The following is a 20,566-nucleotide window of genomic DNA, read 5'->3' as shown; positions in this document are numbered from 1 at the left end:
ATAAAATATTGCCATTGATCTAACATTTTATGTGTTCCTAACAATATATTTTCGTACAAGAGAACAATTGTGGTTTATTAGAGCCTACATGTATTTAAGTTAGAGGATCACTTTAAAGGGAACCTCAAACTTAAAGACTTGTAGGCTCCACTAAGCCACTTTTGTTTTTGTTTTTTTAACTAAAATATGTTATAAGAAACACATAAAAAAAAGCCATTGATTTAAAAATCTATAACTCATTTGTTCCCAAAAACCTATAAATTCTATTTTTAATAGCTTCAGTGTCCCAAATACATATTTATACGTCTTTTACATTAAAAAAAATTTTTTTTTTTTTTTTTTTACAAGAGACATCTCCGGGTTCTGATTCAACTTAGCTCCAAAGCACAACGCAGAAAATCCATTTCAAAGCAATAAAACTGGCCACTGGAGGGCAGTAGCGCATTTGGTAAGACCCGCAACCTGATTCAACAGAAAGAACGGCTGGCTGCACGGCCGAGGCTCTGGCGGAAGATGACCGAATGGACGTCCAGGATGCCAGGCGGCGGACGACCGAGCAGAACAACCGGGATCACTAGTGCAGCGGACGATGACATTGAGTCCGTGCTGCTCGCCGAGCAGAGACAGGCGGCGATGGGGAAAAGTTTACCCCAGCTGTCGCGGCCACAACAGCGTCATCTCTCAGTTAGTTATGTGTAAATAAATTGTTACTTTGCTATCAAAAGCTCTATTTGTCTTGTTGTTTATGTTATTTTGTAAAAGGAAAACATTATTCAGATTTTTGGGAAGTAACTGAAGCAAAAAATAGCTGTGTTAAAGTCAAAGTTATGTTTGAAATGTATGCGTTTACAAAAAGCTCAATTTCTCCGTTTTTTCATCAGAAATCGGAAAATTGCTCAAACTAAGCTATTTTCTAATGCTGATTTCTAAAGAATGGAAAAAAGACATGAACTCACTTTTTTTCCTACTGAAAGAAGAGAGTCTAATCTTTCTTTTGGTGGGTTCCATGTTTATATAGCAATAGAACAGAATTATATATATATAGCAATATAACATTAAAAAAAGGTGTTAGAAGTGAAAATTGTATTATTACAGGAATAAAGTTTTTAATGGCACTTGTAAGATTCAAGAACAAAAAAATCTCGACACTGAAATCTTTTACTATGAGAAACCTCTTGCGAGAATAGAGCAGAAAAGCTCTGTTCTCAGTTTTGATGGACACTGACAAAACAAACCAACCCATAAGTCACTTTCTGTTTTTCTCATAAACAAGAAATTACAGGCGATACGTACATTGTAGTGAGCCAGTGTGTTGACACGTTTCCATCTGCCTTCTTTCTGCGATGTCAAGTCCAGATCGGATAAAATCTGACCCGTGGAGCCTGGCCTCCACTCTGTGGAGAGAAAAGCAATAACGTATTGAGCGTTGGGAGTGATAAGTAACCAGAGGTGGGAAGTAACGCTTACATTTTCTCCATTACGTTTACCTGAGTAACTTTTTCAGAATAACGTACTTCCAAGAGTAGTTTTACCACGCCATACTTTTTACTTGAGTAGATTTGTTTGTTGTTGTTGAGTTGATTTTTTATTTTATTTTTTTCCAAACCTGTCCTGTTCAGCTGCTTTGACACTGAGAATGGGAATATGAGTCTCCTTATGGTATGAACAGTTTTAATGAATCACACAAGAGTATGAATGTTTTAGGAAATATAGGGCACTATAGGGCACTCATGCTCTTTGGTGAGATTTCCTTTCTGTAGATTTTTCTAGTCGGAATTTGATTATTTTTGTGTATTTCTTTTTGCCTAATATGGTCATATAATAGGTTTTAGTACAGTGTAATAACAGTTCATATAGATGATAATGTGCTGGTAAAAAATTTGTTAAAAAAACAGACATTGTTAGCAGCTACTCACAATGTTACTCATTACTTGAGTATTCTTTTTACCAACTACTTTTTTTTACTTGTACATTAGTAAATATTTTGGATGACTACTTTTACTTGAGTAATATTATTTTGATGTAACGCTACTCTCACTTACTTAAAACTTTTGGCTAGCTAGATTTGCACTGTTGCAGAGTAGCTCGGATGCAAACATTTCTTTACTTATTTCTTTATTTGTGGTAAGATGAAAGTTTTCCTTATATTTCGCTCCTAATTTCTATTTGTATTTTTATCTACTGGTATTTATTATTGCTTTATTTACGTTGTATAATATTCCAACCTCGTGCATTCAAATGGAGATAAGCAAATAGCAATCCGCAATGTATAGTGTATCACAAAAGTGAGTACACGCCTCGCATTTCTGCAGATATTTAACTCATTTGCTCCCAAACACGTACAGTGGGGAGAACAAGTATTTGATACACTGCAGTGTTTCAAATACTTGTTCTCCCCACTGTATAAATACGTTATATTTTTAATTGTTTCAGTGTCCCAAAGACGTATTTATACGTCTTTTACGTTTTTTTTTTTTTTTTTTTCCCCCCAAAAAAGACATCTCTGGGTCGTGATTCAATTTAGCTCCAAAGCACAAAGCTGAAAATCCATTTCCAAGTGGCGACTGGAGGGCAGTAGCACATTTGGTAAGACCCGCAACCTGATTCTACGGCAACGAACAGCCAAACCACATGGCCGGGCGCCGGCAGAAGACGACCGAATGGATGTCAGGCGGCGGACGACCGAGCAGAACAACCGGGACCACTAGTGCAGAATTACTTTGTTACTTACAGAATTCAGTTCAGTATTCAGTTGTTTGGGATGTCCCAAAAGCAAAAAATAGCTGTGTTAAAGTCAAAAGTTATGTATGAAATGTATGCTTTCACAAAAAGCTCTATTTCTCAATTTTTTCCATCAAAAATTGGAAAATAGCTCAAAATAAGCTATTTTCTAATGCTGATTTCTACAGAATGGAAAAAGATATGAACTAATTTTTTTTCCTGCTGAAAGAAGAGAGTCTAATCTTTCTTTTGGTGGGTTCCATGTTTACTGTATATAGCAATAGAACAGAATTTTCTGTGCGCCTTGCAAAATCAGTCAAAATCCAGTAAAACGGCCGGGAACGAAGGGCCTTGCTCCGGTGAAAATGGCTGGGAGTGAATGAGTTAAGTATATCTTTTCATGGGACAACACTGACAAAATGACACTTTGGCACAATGAAAAGTAGTCTGTGTGCAGTTTATATAATGGAGTTAATTTATTTTCCCCTCAAAATAACTCAAAACCCCTGGCAAGAAAAGTGAGTATACCCCTTTGAAAAAACGTACATCCCTAAATGTACAAATTGAGTAGTGATTGTCATTTTCCCTCCAAAATGTCATGTGACTCGTTACAGGAGTGCTGCAGAGATTGAAGAGGTGGGGGGGTCAGCCTGTTAGTGCTCAGACCATACGCGGCACTCCACATCAAATTGGTGTGCATGGCTGTTACCCCAGGAGGAAGCTTCTTCTGAAGACGGTACACAAGAAAGCCCACAAACAGTTTGCTGAAGACATGTCAACAAAGCACATGGATTACTGAAACCATGTCCTATGGTAGTATGATGTAGAGTGCGGCCTGTGGTTGAGCACTAACATGCTGAACCCCCACCTCTTCAATCTCAATCTTTTTTTTTTTACTGTGCTCCCAGCTCTCTGTTGTCATTCACTAGGTCCCACCATGTCGTTCTGGGATTATTGCTCACCGTTCTTGTTGTCATTTTGACGCCACGGGGCGAGATCTTGCACGGAGCCCCAGATCGAGGGAGATTATCAGTGGTCTTGTAAGTCTTCCATTTTCTAATAATTGCTCCCACAGTTGATTTCTTTACACCAAGCGTTTTACCTATTGCAGATTCAGTCTTCCCATCATGGTGCAGGTCTACAATTTTGTCTCTGGTGTCCTTTGACAGCTCTTTGGTCTTGGCCATAGTGGAGTTTGGAGTGTGACTGACTGAAGTTGTGGACAGCTGTCTTTTATACCGATAATGAGTTAAAACAGGTGCCACTAATACAGGTAATGAGTGGAGCCTCGTTAGACCGCGTTAGAAGAAGTTAGACCTCTTTGACAGTCAGAAATCTTGCTTGTTTGTAGGTGACCAAATACTTATTTTCCACTCTAATTTAGAAATAAATTCTTTAAAAATCAAACAATTTGATTTTCTTTTTTTTTTTTCCCACATTCTGTCTCTCATGGTTGAGGTTTACCCATGTTGACAATTACAGGCCTCTCTAATCTTTTCAAGTAGGAGAACTTGCACAATTGGTGGTTGACTAAATACTTATTTGCCCCACTGTATAGGGAACTTGGCAGAACTGACATTGTTTTCAAGTAATGAAGTTGAGTAATGAATGTGGATGTCAGCATTTTTGATAAATATGAGTGAATACACCTGTCGAAGTTCATATTCTCACACACTGAGTAACATACTACTCAGCAGCAGCACTGTGGTCCTGCCACTTATAAAAAAAAAAAAAAAAAAACTATATATATTTATATAAAAACTGCTGCTGTGTGCAGATGAGATAGCTGACTTTGTCAGAAATATTCAAAATGTAATTCCATAGCTGATTGGCAGCTCGACACTTTTGAATTGTGATGAGATTTAACTGCGGCGCAGACCTGAGTTCGGGCGCCATCGCAGCTCATTTACAATTAGCGCCACATGAGAGGGTTATCGTCCCGATGCGCCACGAAGGGCGACAGATCTGCGCTTATCTGAAACGCTGAACGGAATGAGATCGGCTGCGTGCGTGGGAATTGGAGGGAAAAAAAAAACGTCTTTGATGTGGCAAAAATGTGTGGAGATTTGAGCTTTTGAAGTTGGCTCCCCCAAGGTTCGCGACTTTAGAACTTTGTTTAGTGAATAAAAGCTATTATTTTTGCTGCGACGATGGAATAACTTGATTCTGTGAGATTAAATTTTAAAAAATTGAAACATGCTTTCAATGGGGAAAACTGTCAAGCGAATATGATTGAGAATCATCATGGCAAGCATGGCAAGCATGTTTCAGCGCTATTGACAGCGATTAACGTTAAGTCCATTTGAACTGGTTAAGCTTGTACCAATAAGTTAATAACTACAGAATACAGAATGATACATCGTGGCCCTCTGTATTAAACCATAACTACCATGTGACCCGTGATAAAGATGAGTTTGACACCTCTGAAATAGAATAAAAGTACATACATGCTTGTTAATATTCAGTGCCATTAACTAGCTTCTCTAGTCATTAAGAATTATTTTCCACTTACATCAGCATCTGCTGTTTGCATCTGTCTGGCGAAACTAATGCATTGAATGTAAATGATGTTTAACGAATTGTAAGGTCCATATTGTACTAAGCAGCCGCAAAATATACTGTATTTCTCGTTGTACCTTTTACGGATCGATGGTGATCATCAAAGTGCCGCTCTTTGCCATAATTTGGGAGCCTACTGTGGTGGCACCGTGAACAAAACGGAAAAAAAAAGCCTATTTTGGTTCGTCGATAATCTGTTGACTCACCCAGCGTGACGCTGTCAACTTTGGGCCGCGCAGAGTAGGGCAGGTTCCTATACACTTGCTCGATTATCTTCTCCTTCACCTGTGAGATGGTGTCGCAGCTCAGAACTTTGACAGGCGTCACGTCCGGACCCTCTCCCTGCACCAGCACCTGAAGAGTCTGGTGATATAAAGTATAAGTCAGAAACACACTGGAATTTTAAAATAATTTCGAGTTTTATCTCCGTTAGTCGGTGAAACCTAAGAAAGGTGGAGGTTATGTATATAGTTCCGCATGTTTGTTTGTATTTTTGTATTTAATATAACTTAAGAATAAATAAAAGGATTATAATCAAACTTGCAGGGTATGTTTGTAATATGGAACGGGAGATGTGATCAAATCTAGGGGTAATGAGGTCAAATGTCATGGAAGTAAGAAAAGGAATTCTTTGATATTTTATAACATTCATTTTCCATGCCGCTTTTCCTCACGAGGGTCGTGGAGGTGCTGGAGCCTATCCCAGCTACAGTGCCCTCCATAATTATTGGCACCCCTGAAAAAGATGTGTTTTTTAGCTTCTAATATATATATTTTTAATTCAAATAATATGGGACCTTAATGGAAAAAAAAGAGAAAAATCCAACCTTCATTACAAGTGCATTCATTCAGTGGGGAAAAAAATCCCACATAAAGAAAAAATTATTTGACATCAAATAATGTGTGTCACAATTATTAGCACCCCTGGTGTTAATACTTTGTACAACCCCCTTTTGCCAACAAAACAAGGTCTGGGGACTGAGATGGCCATGGGAGGAGCTTGATTTTGTGTCTGGTGAACCATTTCTGGTTCAAATGGTACCCCAGACACACTGGTACAAAACATTCAGATCATGTAAAAAATAATCGCGGTTAGCTTGCATAGATTCCAATTAATTTCAAGAGAAAGTGTCCAACTGGTTATCTTTCTGCCTACTGCCCAAAACGCACTACTGTCAAGATTAGGAGTGAGAACCTCTTGGTACCTCACGATAGGATACATTTTGCGATAACGATGATCTGGCGATACAACGATTATCGATACATCGGTCAGGAAATCATTCTAGAATATTCTACAAACAACTAATAAACAGAAAAACAAGCTTCTGCTGTGAATTGGAATGAGTTTATCACTAGTAGACGTCCATTCCATTTGAACTGGGAGGGTGGCAGCGAATGAACATTTGTTCATTCGCTGCCATCCCTCCCACTTCAAACGGACTGAACGTCTATGGCCGTCAGTGGCAGGCAATGCCAGGCAATGAGGTAATTTTGGGCTATTTAAGGTAATTTACCTATTGATTTTCAGTTACTTCCTGTTGATTTTGGGGTATTTTACGGGTCACTTCCTGTTTATTTTGAGTTACAGAACAGGAAGTGACCTGGGAATTACCCAAATGAATAGGCAATGACTCAAACTCAACACGAAATGACCTGTAAATACCCTGAAAATCTGACAGAATGACTGTGAATGCTCTGGTTTCGAATGAACGAACGTTCCCCGTCTAAATGGATTCGGCGTCGTGCACCGTCAATGCAGACTTGGAGTTAACTGAGACACTATTATGGTGGAAGATTTTGGTAGCAACTTGTTGGTTCCTTTTCATTTTTATTTTTTTAGAGATTGGCAACTTTTTAATAAATCAGTATCTCGATTTTTGGTATCACGATATATCACAATTTCGATATTTTGTCACACCCCTAGGCAAGATGTGGTCATCACGGTACCCAGGCTTCATGTACAGGGACAGGCCGTGGCACCTAATAGCTAGCCTGACATGTCAGTCTAAGCTAATGACCGCAGCTCAGCAGGAGCAACCTAAATCACTCAGTCAGGAACTAATTGACCACTTGATGCAATCAAAAGAATGGCAAGAGGGAAGTGCACTGGAGCGGGTTGGGGGGTGCAGCCAATCCAATCCCACTTACTCTGCATTTGAGTGTCAGTGTGAAGAGCGGCCCGTGAAATCCAAAGTAACCGTGGAGGCTTCTGTATTTTTTTTTTTTGGCCTTGCTCTCTACTCAGTAATTCAATCTCAGGAAGCCATCCATCACCGTGAGGGGAAATAGAGTAATTGGGAGCTAATTCGATAATTTTCCTGCACATCGCCATTACCCGTCGGCCATTTTATTTATTTTAAATGTATTTAGTGTGCGTGTGCTGACTTGAACAATATTCACATTAGCCACTTCCATACTGATATGTAAGGGCAGAAGGTTCAAACGGATATGGCACAGGGGCTTGTAATCATTCCATGTTGGAACTTGTAGTGTTTCCAAGCTGAGCCGTGAAAGTGTTGGCTCGCCTCGCTGTCTTTTTTCACGCGGGTACATGACACCAAAAATGGATGTCATACAAAAGCAGCCGTTGGCCTGAGGGCAATATTTTTTCACATCCAGTTACCATGGTGACTGTGAAGCACGACCATGCAATTTGAAAGCAGTTGTTATATTCGTACACGTTAGTGTGTCTGCGTTTTAGTGCACTGTATGTTTCTATCGCACCAGCACAGAATACTCCACGTCATCGCCCAGCAGGCCAGTGTCGTTCAAGGTGTACTTGGCTTTCTTGACGCGGGCGTCCACTGGTCCTTTCTCAATCTGGTGCTTGATGGCGCGGAACAATTTGTACAAGGGCTCACCTGCAGAGTCCTGACGTACAAATGATAGAAATTAAGCATTTGGTGAAATATAAAGTCCTACTTAAATGTGAAAATCATGCGACATTGAACAAATTGGGAATTGAGAAAAGGAGATGGCAAGAAAACAGACTGTTGAGGCAAAATGGAGACTGTGGGCAGTGGGAAAACTGACAACTGTAGAAAAGTTGAAAATGTGGGCAGAAAGTTCAGTAATGATGTGCAGTCTGCATCTAAGCGAACGAAATGTTACCTTTAAGAACTGGTAAAGGCAGATTGACATCCAGTTGCACAACATCCTTTCCACCACTGTCTCTGATCTGAAACACAAATTATATGACACCAATTCCTATATTGAAAAACAGAATAAGTAACAATCGAAAGTTTTAAGTTAGTCTAAACTGTAAGTACTGATAGGATTTTGACTTTTTGCAGTGTTCAAAATAAATGTATGATACCTGCTGTATTGGAACACATTAGGGACCAGTGCTACTTGGTGTTTTATTCAGCAGTGACTACGGAGCTAAAACTGACAGTTAGCTTAATCATGTTTTAATTTTAAACCCTCATCACTCTACAGCGCTGTGTTTTTACAGATTAAATAAAGCTTGTATTTAAGACACGTTAGCCACGCATCGACAGTGGTCATAATCAATAGAAACCTAGCCCTTCGAAGGGCTAACGTTACGTCTACGTGAGCGAGTAACAGTAATGTTATATTTATTAGCGATGAGAAGTCTACTGCTTAAAGATGGCAGCTGTTTACTAACACTGCCCAGACGCGGCCGAGTCTGTCATTCGCATCTAGTCCTAAATGCATGCGATATCTATGAGACGCATCGGACACTACCTGCTACCGCACTAGCATCATGCAGGCGTAGTTTTTAGCAACGTCAGCGTAGTTTGTAGCGGCTGTCGGCTGCAGTAAGTTTTTTTTAATTTTTTTATTGCTTGTTCCTCTACGCACGTGACGTCAGCGCGTTGTCCCGCATTAGAAGTAGTCCGGGCAAAACGTGATGCTTAGAGCTGGCAAAATTAAACGATTCCTTGAGGTGAATAAAATTACTCGGATTAGTTTTCAAACTTGAGTTACTCGAGTTGCTCGAGTATTCGTTTCAGCTCTAAATAGCATAAATGAAGAGAAAGCAGCTGAAAAAGTACTTTTTTCATACTGCTGGATCAATTGCGACAGTGACAGCTTGGAATGTGGAGATGCACATTTAAGACAGCGTTTTTGCACAATGTTGACAAGGCACATTTCTGCAAAGCCCGTCAGTGTCAACGTCTATCAAACTACTCCACACTGGGCAAACAGACACTTTGACGGATCTTTATGACGGATATCCACCGCCGGCAACCTCCTTGGTCCCAATGCATTGATAGCGGTTAGCATGCCTAATTAGATGTGTTTAAGAAGGGGGGGGGGTCTCGTGTTGGCGCAATGACCTAATCAGCATAATGAGCTTCTCCACTGGGGGATAATTAAGACGCACATTTGTTTAACAGCCAGTGGCTAAGTGGCAAAACACGGCAGAGAGTTCAAGTGATATCAGCGCACCCCGATAACAATGAGGGATGACAACTCAAGATGGCTTCTGCTTTGGCTGCTTTAACCTTCATATGAACATTTACATCCATGACATAAAACATTAATTACCGTAATTTCTCGAGTATCACAGGCTCAAGTGTATCTTGTGCATATTACTATACGACAAAATTGCTGGTATCTATGTTGAAAAAAATTAAGTACTGCGTTATTTAATATTCACACAGTTGGGAAGCTATAGCTAGCTTGCTAAAGACAAGTCTGTGTTCTCTTCTGTTTTCTTTGTTTCCTAGTCTGAGGCTACGGCTACACTAGGACGGGTAATGGCCTGAAACGTATAATTATTTAGGCTATACGACATGTCGGCTACACTAATATACAGTGGGGCAAATAAGTATTTAGTCAAGCACCAATTGTGCAAGTTCTACTTGAAAAGATTAGAGAGGCCTGTAATTGTCAACATGGGTAAACCTCAACCATGAGAGACAGAATGTGGAAAAAAAACCCTGAAAATCACATTGTTTGATTTCTAAAGAATTTATTTATTTTGTCACCCACAAACAAGCAAGATTTCTGGCTGTCAAAGACGTCTAACTTCTTCTAACAAGGTATAACGAGGCTCCACTCGTTACCTGTATTAATGGCACCTGTTTTAACTCATTATCGGTATAAAAGACACCTGTCCACAATCTCAGTCAGTCACAACTACACTATGGCCAAGACCAAAGAGCTGTCAAAGGAGACCAGAGACAAAATTGTAGACCTGCACCAGGCTGGGAAGACTGAATCAGCAATAGGTAAAACGCTTGGTGTAAAGAAATCAACTGTGGGAGCAATTATTAGAAAATGGAAGACATACAAGACCACTGATAATCTCCCTCCATCTGGGGCTCCATGCAAGATCTCACCCCCTGACGTCAACATAGGCGGCTCTACTATTTAGGCGAAGTAGGCGATCGCCTTAGGCCCCCAACCAGTAGGGGGCCCCCAACCAGCTGCCCTTGCCCCAACGAGCAAGAGCTTGGGCCACCGGAGCCAGCGGATTAGTTGTCACACAGATAATGTATGCGGGTAATATTACCCACCGCTTAATATAGACTGCTGTCTCCGTACAACAATCGGATACGAAGGAAGTGACGTCATGGGGTGTGCCATCGCAATTTTTAGTGAGGCAAGCCGGCATTGTAAACAATGGAGGCAGAAGATCAAGACGTGGCATTCCAGCTTCTCTTTTCTTTGCCACAGTCATTGTTTACAGTTTATCATCTAGAGTGTAGAACATGTGTCAGGAACCGATGTCTTCACGAGTCATTTTTGGCCTTTTGATGAGTGGATCTGCCTCTGCGCCAACCCGTGATTTTAAATGTGGTACCGGCTGGCTCGCTGGACTTGAACGAGCTGTGATGTGCTGATAATGCATTCACACATTTTTCTTGAACCTTCAAACGTACGTCGCAATAATATGCTTCTATTCAGTGCCCATTTGTGGTCCTCCCATCGCGGATTACGCGGAAATTAGCGTTTTATTACAGAGCTCGTCTCCCACGTTTATTCTCCGACCCCTCCCAACTCAATGCCGATCGAACCGTAGTATATAAAAATGCGTAGAAGAAAATTAAACCCCGAAAAGTGAACTGCGTGGTACTCCAAGACACATAGGCACCAGATCAGTTTCATTTTGATTACATTTCTGCCTGTCAAAACTCTCGCCACTTCCAGGAGCTGTTATGCACAAGCCCTCCTGATTGCAGTTTCCACTAGGAGTGGGAACCTCTTGGTACCTCACGAAACGATATGATTTGCGATACAAAGCTCACGATAATGATGATCTGACGATATGGTGATACAACGATTATCGATACATCAGTCAGGAATCATTCTAGGATATTCTACTAACAACTAAAAAAACAGAAGAACAAGCTTCTGCTGTGAATTGGAACGAGTTTATCACTAGTAGATTTCCAATCCATTTGAACAGGGAGGGTGGCAGCGAATGAGGATTGAACGTCTATGGCTGTCAGTGGCAGCCAAAGCCAGGCAATGAGGTAATTTTGGGCCATTTAAGGTCATTTACCTGTTGATTTTCAGTTACTTCCTGTTGATTTGGGGGTATTTCATGGGTCACTTCCTGTTTATTTTGAGTTACAGAGTAGAAAGTGAAAATGGAATCACCCAAATGAATAGGCAGTGACTCAAACTCAACAGGAAATGTCCTGTAAATGCCCTAAAATGAACAGCAAGTCACCTGTAAATGCCCTGAAAATCGGAAAGAATGACTCTGAATGCTATGATTTCAAATGAACGAACGTTCCCAGTCGAAATGGATTGGGCGTTGAGCACCATCAATGCAGCCTTAGAGTTAACTGAGATACTATTATGGTGGAAGATTTTGGGAGCAACTTGTTAGTTCCTTTTTATTTATTTATTTATTTTTTAGACATTCACACCTTTTTAAAGCGATATCTTGATTCTTGACAGGAGCATATCGATAACCTTTTGAGATACAAAGTATCATGATATATCACCATTTCGATATTTTGTCACACACCTAGTTTCCACCTCAAGGAACTATACGCAGTGCCACCATATGTTTCTATTTGTTATTGTCCAAGTGGTAAGTGCGCAACAGAGCATTGATTGTAACATCCCGAGTAATGATATCAGGCTTTCGTTGTTTTATATTTCAATCACAACTCGGTGACTGCTCGTTAAAGCCGAGCATGCCATCTCCTCACTCTCGCTCCCGCGTGATGCGTTCAATTGCCGTCACGAAAAAAACAGTGATCACAAAAAGGAGTTCCTGACCCCTGGTCTAGAATGTGTAGTAATTTTGAAATTTCCCATCAGCGAGTAATGAGTTTCCGGTTTATAGGTAAACCACGCGGGTGCTGACATAACACATGAGGTTTCTCCTTTCTACGCATGCGTGGTTTGCACAAATGCAGGCGTACCTTGCAGAAGCGGGGGAGCCTTAATACCTTGTAGAGAATTATCTGTCCGAATGTACATGTAGCCTGAGATGCTACAGTATATTGACTTACATTTCACTGTGATAAGAGGTTGTCAAGTAAATCTGTTGACAGCTGACAGAAAGATTTAGGCTTTTAATCAGTGTCTGTCTCTTGATTTCACTGAGAAATTTGTGCTGATAATGCTACGTGATAGGTGATCAACAGACTTCAAGCTATAATTATTGTTGTATTGAGGTAACAACACCTCGTCTACTGGACAGTTCAACCCTTAAGGCAAAGTTATGCTTACGCGTCAGACCTGCGCCGTCAAGGAAGACCCGATTTACGACCCTGCGCCGTAGCCTGACGTGCTCCTACTGAATTTTCAAACCCCAGCGTCACGGCGACGCATATGACGTGGCGGAAATGGACTGTGATTGGTCCGCTCTGGCTGTTGTTTCCGGTTCAGCGCGAAATCACCGCTATTGTAGAATAGAATCAGAACATTATTTTTCTACACACAACAACGGACCAAGCCGACGGGAGTATCATCGAAGAGCAAGTCTCGTCAAGACATCATAAAGATTGCCAAATGGCAAGCTCAGCGATTGAATAAAAAAAAAAAAAATGGAAGAACCACCGAGACGTGTGTTTTCGGAATCGAGTGGCCACACGAAGTGGTGACCCAGTTGGCCTTAAACTGCCAGCTTCTTATAACTTTATGTCGTATTTTCGTGTTTGCTGTCAGTCTGTGACTTATATACCTGTCACACTTCAAGTATCTGAAGAATAAAGCACAGGTTTGGTGCCAAAAGAGTTGTTTTGATGTTTAATTTTCAACAACAGACAGTTCACACACGATATATCATCACTGATTGAGAGTGCCTCGTTGCTTTTATGATAACGTTAACATCAAGGCTTCCAACGCAGTTTGGGAAGTTCCATAAACGCCAGAAATCTGCTATGGCTTGCTACTGGCTGGTTGTAGAACACGGCAAACAAATCGGGCTGGAGGGCTTTGCAGACCTCGGACAAAACACTGGACGCGGTGCTCAATGCCAATTTGAAGCTAGCAGCCACAGCTAGCTGGTTTCCACCCAAGGCTAGAACTCTCTATGCGGCATCAAAAGTTGGATAGACCGCCTCAAAACCGTCTTCTGCGTCGCCTGCGCCTCAGCATTTGTAGGATCAACATTTATTCAATGTTGATGAGCTGAAGATCCACATTCAAGCGTTCCATCTTGCATTGTTTATTTTTTCTCCGTTAAACTAGACAAGAGGAAGTCAACAAGAATGCCCCAAAATCGTACAAACATAACGCCACACCCCTCTAGTGGCTTGGCGGTGAATGTTGAATGATGCCGTAGTCGCTGTGCTGTCACCGCAACGCAGGAACATAACTCAGGCATTACACTAGTTGATTCCTGATTACGCCAGAGTGGATATGTTTAAAGACTGGCAGAATTCAATAACATATATAATATCTTTTTTTTTTTTTTTTTTTTTTTTAAAGAACAGATAGGATGATGATTAAAATGATTTGTTTTGAAAATAAAATTGCTTAAAGAATGATTTAATGTCATTGTACCATTTGTTACTATTACAAACACTGTAATTAGCGGTAAGGTCTTCAGGAAATGCCCAAATCAAGTAAATACAATGGACAAAGAAGATTCAAGATGTTAAACTTTTATGCAAGTATGTCTGCAAATGTTTGGACATGGAGTAAAACCTTAAGCTTTTGCTATTCTGCTATATTCTAATGATGATTAAGCGATATAAAAAATCTTTCCAAGTGATACTGACCCTTGTTTAGGCCTTGGTTCATTTAAACATTAAGGCAGTTCTTTTAATCATGATAAATAAGAAATATGAATTAGTTTGTGTCATTTCAACAAAAATTCCCAATTAGTTTCGATTATAAGTTTTATACTTGCCCAACTGAATACTGACAAAATTTGTAGTGATTACCGCTAGGGCAAGTGCCTCAGGGTTAAGGAATTAATAATGAGAATAAATTTGTGTTTATGATTAAATCAAACTATTTTACATAAAATTTTGAACTTCTTGCAAACTCACCGGCGCAGCATTAGTTTTGGGTTTTTGCTGTGCACATATTCTTCCATGAGCTCCAGCAACAGGGTCCGCATGATGTCCGTGTAGTACTCCAGCTTGCCGTGCAGCGCTACCGTCAGTAGGGAGGCGAAATACACCTTGGCCCTGGCGTTGAAGTCATGACTACGTTCCAGCGTGCGGATAAACTGCAGATGGCAATAAGCAAAATGGAATGGATTCAGAAAATTCAGCTGGTCAATCATGGAAATATTCCAAATTAGATCACACGAGCAACATGACAAGTGGACCTCCGCGAAGTTGGCCCCCCATCAGATGCAAATGATACATTTGTGCTAGTTTGTGCTGTAAATATTTTCTGTTTATGCTTCCACAGTTTTGTAGTTATGGCAAATTATTATTGTTATTGCAAGTGTTCAACTGCCCCCCCTCCCTTCCACTCCTACTTGACCCGGAAATGTTACCTTTTGTTTGTTCTGTTAAAAATTTTACAACTTTTGGCATGAACTTCAAAATCTATTGACCTGACACTTCGTCATTCTTTGCGTCATAGGCTCGGTTCATACTGCAGATCTTAAAAGCACAAATTCCATTTTTTGTCATATCTGTTTTTTTAGCATGCCTGTTCAGATTGCGTTTGTCCATTGAGCCCGTTTAAGTACCACGCATGCGCACTTATTCGCAGTCCGAGATGCGCTCAGCAAAGTGATTCGATGTGCAGAAGCATAAAAAAAAATTATACACGTTAGCTATGTCATTCCAGGGCGATCATATTTTGATTTCCAAAAAGAGGACACAAATAACAGACATTAATAATCCCCGTTTAGTCTTATATTCAAAGTTTATATGGACTGATAGAACGCATACACGTACACACATAAGCCTTGACGTGTGTGCGCGAAATGACGTGGGTGCGTCAGTTTGCCCTAACTTGGCCATGTAAGCAATCATGAAATATTGCTCATTCGGCACACAGAATGAAAATCGTAAATTGTCAGGCTTATCCTTTTCTTCATTTAAATTTTTTTTTTTTTTTTTATGACTGGTCAAGCCAGCTTCGTGCTTAAAAGCAGAGTTTAAGCTAGAAGGTAATGCACAGCTACATCGCTGGGGTCGTTTAAAAAATTTTTTTTTTTTACTTTATTAACAACAAATACAAATATACAAACATAGGGCAAGACAATCCACACATCGCTGCCGTCCTGCCTGCCGCTTCAGCTCTTTACTTACGTCATTGCATCACAAATAACAGACATAAATAATCCCCGTTTAGGCTTATATATTCAAAGTTTATATTGAATGATCGCGTGTTCAAGGCAAGCTAGGCGTTAACGCACAGCTGCACCGCTACCTTAGCGTGCCGTCTATCTTGCTCTTTGATGACGTAATTGCTGCATGAATTCCGATTTGGGAGACTTGCCAGTTCAGACCGCGCGTGACGTTCTGGAAAAATGTGGCCCAGATCGGATTTATAACCACAGACCAAAGTGACCCAGATCGGATTTTAAATGGTCCACTTCTATGAGACTTCCCGTTCAAACCATCAAGTTAATGCCTCACTTGAGTCGGAAAAACCCGAAAAAATCGGATTCGTGCATTAAGACTTGTAGTATGAACGTAGTCTTATAGTAGGAGTCAGTCGCAGACAGCACATCAAGCGAGCCCAAGCCTGATTTCAGCTGGATTTGTGAAAAAGTACGAAAGCAGGAAGGATTGTCTCAGGAGTGATTTGTTCAACGAGTCAAGGTAATTATTATTTTTTTTGAACCATGCATGCATTTTTAAGCGTTGTGAAAAAAACAATGGGAGAAAAGAGCTGCTACTGCATTGGCATCATAGTTCCCCATATTTATGTAAAATAAACACTAACTGCACGTTTTTTGCTTTCAAACAAGAATTGAGACTGTTTTACGTCCATATTTATAAATAATTCGGGGATTTAAGCATTTATTCACAAGAATTTTCACCGGAAAGGCTCTGTTTACGTCAGGCGGCCGCTAGCTACATTCACTAACAGACTAGCATTGTACTTCGACATATTTACTTAAAATAAACACTACCTGCACGTTTTTTTTTTTTTTTTGCTTTTAACCAAGAATCAAGACTGTTTAATGTCCATATGTATAAAGAATTGTTTTGTTGTTGTGTTATTGTTTCGTGTTTTATTTTATGTAACACTTCATTCTGAAAACTTTTAGTGAAACACCATGGGGAAGAAGTGTTGGGTTGCGGGCTGCAAGACCTGTCCCACAATGCAGCCGTCCAGGAGCAGGCAACCTTGGGGACCCCGATCACTCTCCACAAATTGTGGTCCTTAAGGGCAAAAGCTGGTCCTACACCAACCCCTACGACGGCAACAAGCGGATCTTCGTGTACTTTGACCACATGCACCTTTGGAAGAACATCTACAGCATCTTCCACAACAACGGCTGATGGTGCTGCCAAGGTGTCCAGGGGCTGAAGTAAGTGGCCAGCATTATTCACTTTATAAAAACATGAATCAGAACACCTATCTTTCTATAACAAACATGTTTTTTAGGAGCCTGAGAGTATGAGGACGGTCTGATTCTCGAGCCTGAAGGTGCTGGCCAGGAGGGAGAACTACAAGTCTGTCAAGGCCGGCTACAAGTTGACCCAGAAGGTGCTGGCGCACTCTTCGATCGAGAAGCAGAGCGTCGGGCTTATCATGGCAGTCATAAACCCCAGCAAGGTCGCTGGGCTGAGGCTCCTCGCCATGACCACGGGCACGGAGGAACACAGGGACACATAGGGCCGAGATCCTGGAGATGTTCCAGAGGACAAGGGAGAGCTGGGGATGGGCCGGGCGGTCCTCAAGCGGCCACATGGCGTCCTTCGGAATGTCGCTGTGGGACTCGCTAGTATGCAGGAAGCACAAGTGCACCTGCTGGACTTCCCGGCGGTCCCTCTTCAACTGTTTTGGTCCGAACTTTTCCAAGTATATGACTTCAAAAGCGAGGAAGAACAAGGCCTTGGAGTGGCCGGCCGGCAGGAAAAGGAGCAGTCGAGGAGGGCAGAGAGGAGACAGCGAGGAACAGGGACTTGCACAAGTCAAGGAAGCTGACCAGAAAACGTAAGTCAGAGGAAAAGGCTATGTGATTGTTGAAAGACGAGGCTCACATCCTGGTAACACTGCATCGGATTATTTGCACTGCCTGAATTATAGGACTATCTCATACGCATTTTATATTCATGTTTATTTAGATTTCATACTTTATACTTGCAAGTTACTTTTGAGATTTTAACCTATCTTATCCTGCACTATAATGGGAGATACTCCACATTTTTATTGTTTATTTTACTGTATAATGACAATAAAGGGCTATTCTATTCTATTATAAGTTGTGATTGCATATAAAATGTATTAATAATTGATTCTGCATGTTTTCCTCAAGTATTAAGTTTCTAATGTGAAAATTGAGTGATATATTAGCTGTTGAAAACTTGCAGTAAATAAAACTTGCAGTAAATTAAAAAAAAAAAAAATTAAGTTGCAATTTTGGGCAAAAACTTATATGATATGTTAAATATTGCTATTGATCCTGAAAATATAGGTGATTATCTCTGCATTTGGTGATTTTTGTGCATCTAGTTTAAAATCTGAGAATTTTATAGCCATTTTAAGTTTTTTTATACTTATATAAAAAATAATTAATTTGGATTTTATAAGGGAACGACTTTGAATTTTTTTTATGCTGTTGCTCATGGAGACTCATAAATAGCTAAGGTAAGTGCCTGTTTTGGTTTTAGGTCGGTAGCAGCTTTGGTTTTGAAAATATTTGAATTTGAAGTTTTTCAAAATAGGCACCCTATGGATCGGGCTACGCCCCGTGTCATGTCAATATATTATGAAGCTTATGCTTTTGGTTTGCGCTGCTACGGTTTTGTAGATATTACACATTTTATTTTTTACTGATGGTGGCACCACCACAGACAAAAAAGCTGTTTAAAACTTATTACACTTTTTTTAATCTTGTATTGTTAATGTTACCAAAACAAACAGTTCTCTGCTACTTTTTGAAAAATAAGTAAATAAAAAAAAAAAAAAAAAAAAAAAAAATGTTAACTTCGAAACCGTAGCAGCAGAAATGAAAATGTTTACAGCACAAACTAACCCAAATGTAGCACAAACAAATGGCACTTACTAAGGTACATTTTGTAAATAGGGGGCTGCTAGTGACGTCATCACCCGAAATGAATATCTTAATATCTATAGAACGATAGCAGCGCAAACAAAAATGTTTACAACACAAACTAGCACAAACATAGCACATTTGAATGGTACCACTTCAGGTCAAATAAGCAGTAAATGAGGGGCTGCGTGATGTCATCACTACAAATTAAAAGCACAATATTTACAAAACCGTTGCAGCACAAACAAAAGTGTTCACAGCACAAACGATTGACAGCATTTTAGGCATTTTTAATCAAAATTGGGGGCTGGTTGACCTCAGCTTGACCTATTAATGAATGGTAGATATCTGAAAAACGATAGCAGAACATATGAAACTCTTTACAGCACAAACAATCCAAACGTAGCACAAATGATCGGCAAATTTTTTTAATATAAATTTGCGTCTGATAGTGGACTAATTCCACGGAGGTAACAAGCGGCTGCCATTTTATGGAATTTTCTCTAACTAATGAATGACGGCTTGTTTTTAATATCCACTGTTTTAATATTCTACATCACATTAGTGGTGGATTTTGACTTTAACTTTAGAGATAAAGTGTTAAAAAATAACGACCAACGGCAAGCCAATAACGACGGAGGTAAACATGCTTATGCTCTGCAGCGAGGCTTAGATAAAAAAAAAAACAAATGAGAGGCAGGGGAAGCTCTCAGAGATTTGCAGTTAACACCTCCAAGGCTGCTTCGGTGCCAGCACTGTTGGATTATTAGAAGCCTTCCAATCTGCTGCTCCGCCATGTCTTCAGCCATCTAATATTGGACTCGTCAGTATCTGACAGTGGGCGCCGGGCTTAGACAGGCCCAATTGAAAATAGAAGCCAATAAAGAATTCCTAGCTGTAATGTAGGAGTGTGAACAGGCACTGATGTGAAGATTTAACTAGGGGAGAAAAAGGTTGAGCTACAAATGGAAATAATACTTGTATTATTTTTGTTCTTGTTGCCATTAACTCATTCGCTGCCATCAACAGCAATAGACATCCAATCCATTTTAACTGAGATGGCTGGCATTGAATGGCCATGTTTTGTTTGGTTGCTGCCAGCAAATTGATTGGACGTCTTTCGTCGTCAAAGACACCAGATGAGTTAATCTATGAAATGAAGACATTTGAACAGTATGAATGTTGTTGACCTGCTTCCTTAGTTTCAGTTTTGGAAGTGGTTAAAAGTTTCTGTGTGGTCAATGTAAAACAGTTCAGAGATTGACCTGTCTATCACTGTCAATTGCAGCTAATGAGTTAAATAAAAAAATGTTCATATGTGCAAAACCAATCCATGTTATCACCTAGAAGAACCTTTCTAAAGAGAACATTAATGTTAAAATTGCCAAATTGCAGATCGGCTTCATTTAAACCTTTAAAATTTAACATTTAAATTTCAGTGAAAAGATAAAAATAATAAAATATAAGTAATGTATACAAACACAAAATAAAATGAAATCGAACGATTTACACTACAAATGACATTTCAATAATAATCTCTTTTAGGGAGCAGTAATCTCTGGAATGTCACACCACATTTCATTTGGATCTGATCCAGTCTGCATTTGGCAGCACTCGCAATTTTAAATGGAAAATCCCATCTAACATGTTCGGGCCCAGATATCTCTGTCAAATGGCATCGGCTGAGGCTTGAAATTTGTTGAGCTT

The 20,566-nt window shown here is 40.1% G+C and overlaps 1 protein-coding gene across 3 annotated transcripts in view; it reads right to left on the bottom strand.

Moving 5' to 3' along the window:
* plxnb2b (plexin b2b) overlaps nt 1–20,566 on the bottom strand; it is a 467,166-nt gene that overhangs the window by 25,020 nt on the left and 421,580 nt on the right. For all 3 annotated transcript variants that reach the window (XM_057836746.1, XM_057836745.1, XM_057836747.1), the window contains 5 exons: nt 14,715–14,896; nt 8,392–8,458; nt 8,005–8,151; nt 5,487–5,643; nt 1,294–1,394 (listed from right to left, as the gene is read on the bottom strand). In XM_057836746.1, coding sequence (XP_057692729.1) covers nt 1,294–1,394; nt 5,487–5,643; nt 8,005–8,151; nt 8,392–8,458; nt 14,715–14,896 — 654 coding nt within the window. The remainder of the gene's footprint in view (nt 1–1,293; nt 1,395–5,486; nt 5,644–8,004; nt 8,152–8,391; nt 8,459–14,714; nt 14,897–20,566) is intronic.

The sequence above is a fragment of the Corythoichthys intestinalis genome, chromosome 5, assembly GCF_030265065.1.
Source record: "Corythoichthys intestinalis isolate RoL2023-P3 chromosome 5, ASM3026506v1, whole genome shotgun sequence".
In the NCBI taxonomy this organism is placed as follows: Eukaryota; Metazoa; Chordata; class Actinopteri; order Syngnathiformes; family Syngnathidae; genus Corythoichthys; species Corythoichthys intestinalis.
The sequence above is the reverse complement of the archived record's forward strand: the minus strand, read 5'-3'. Positions and strand labels throughout refer to the sequence as shown.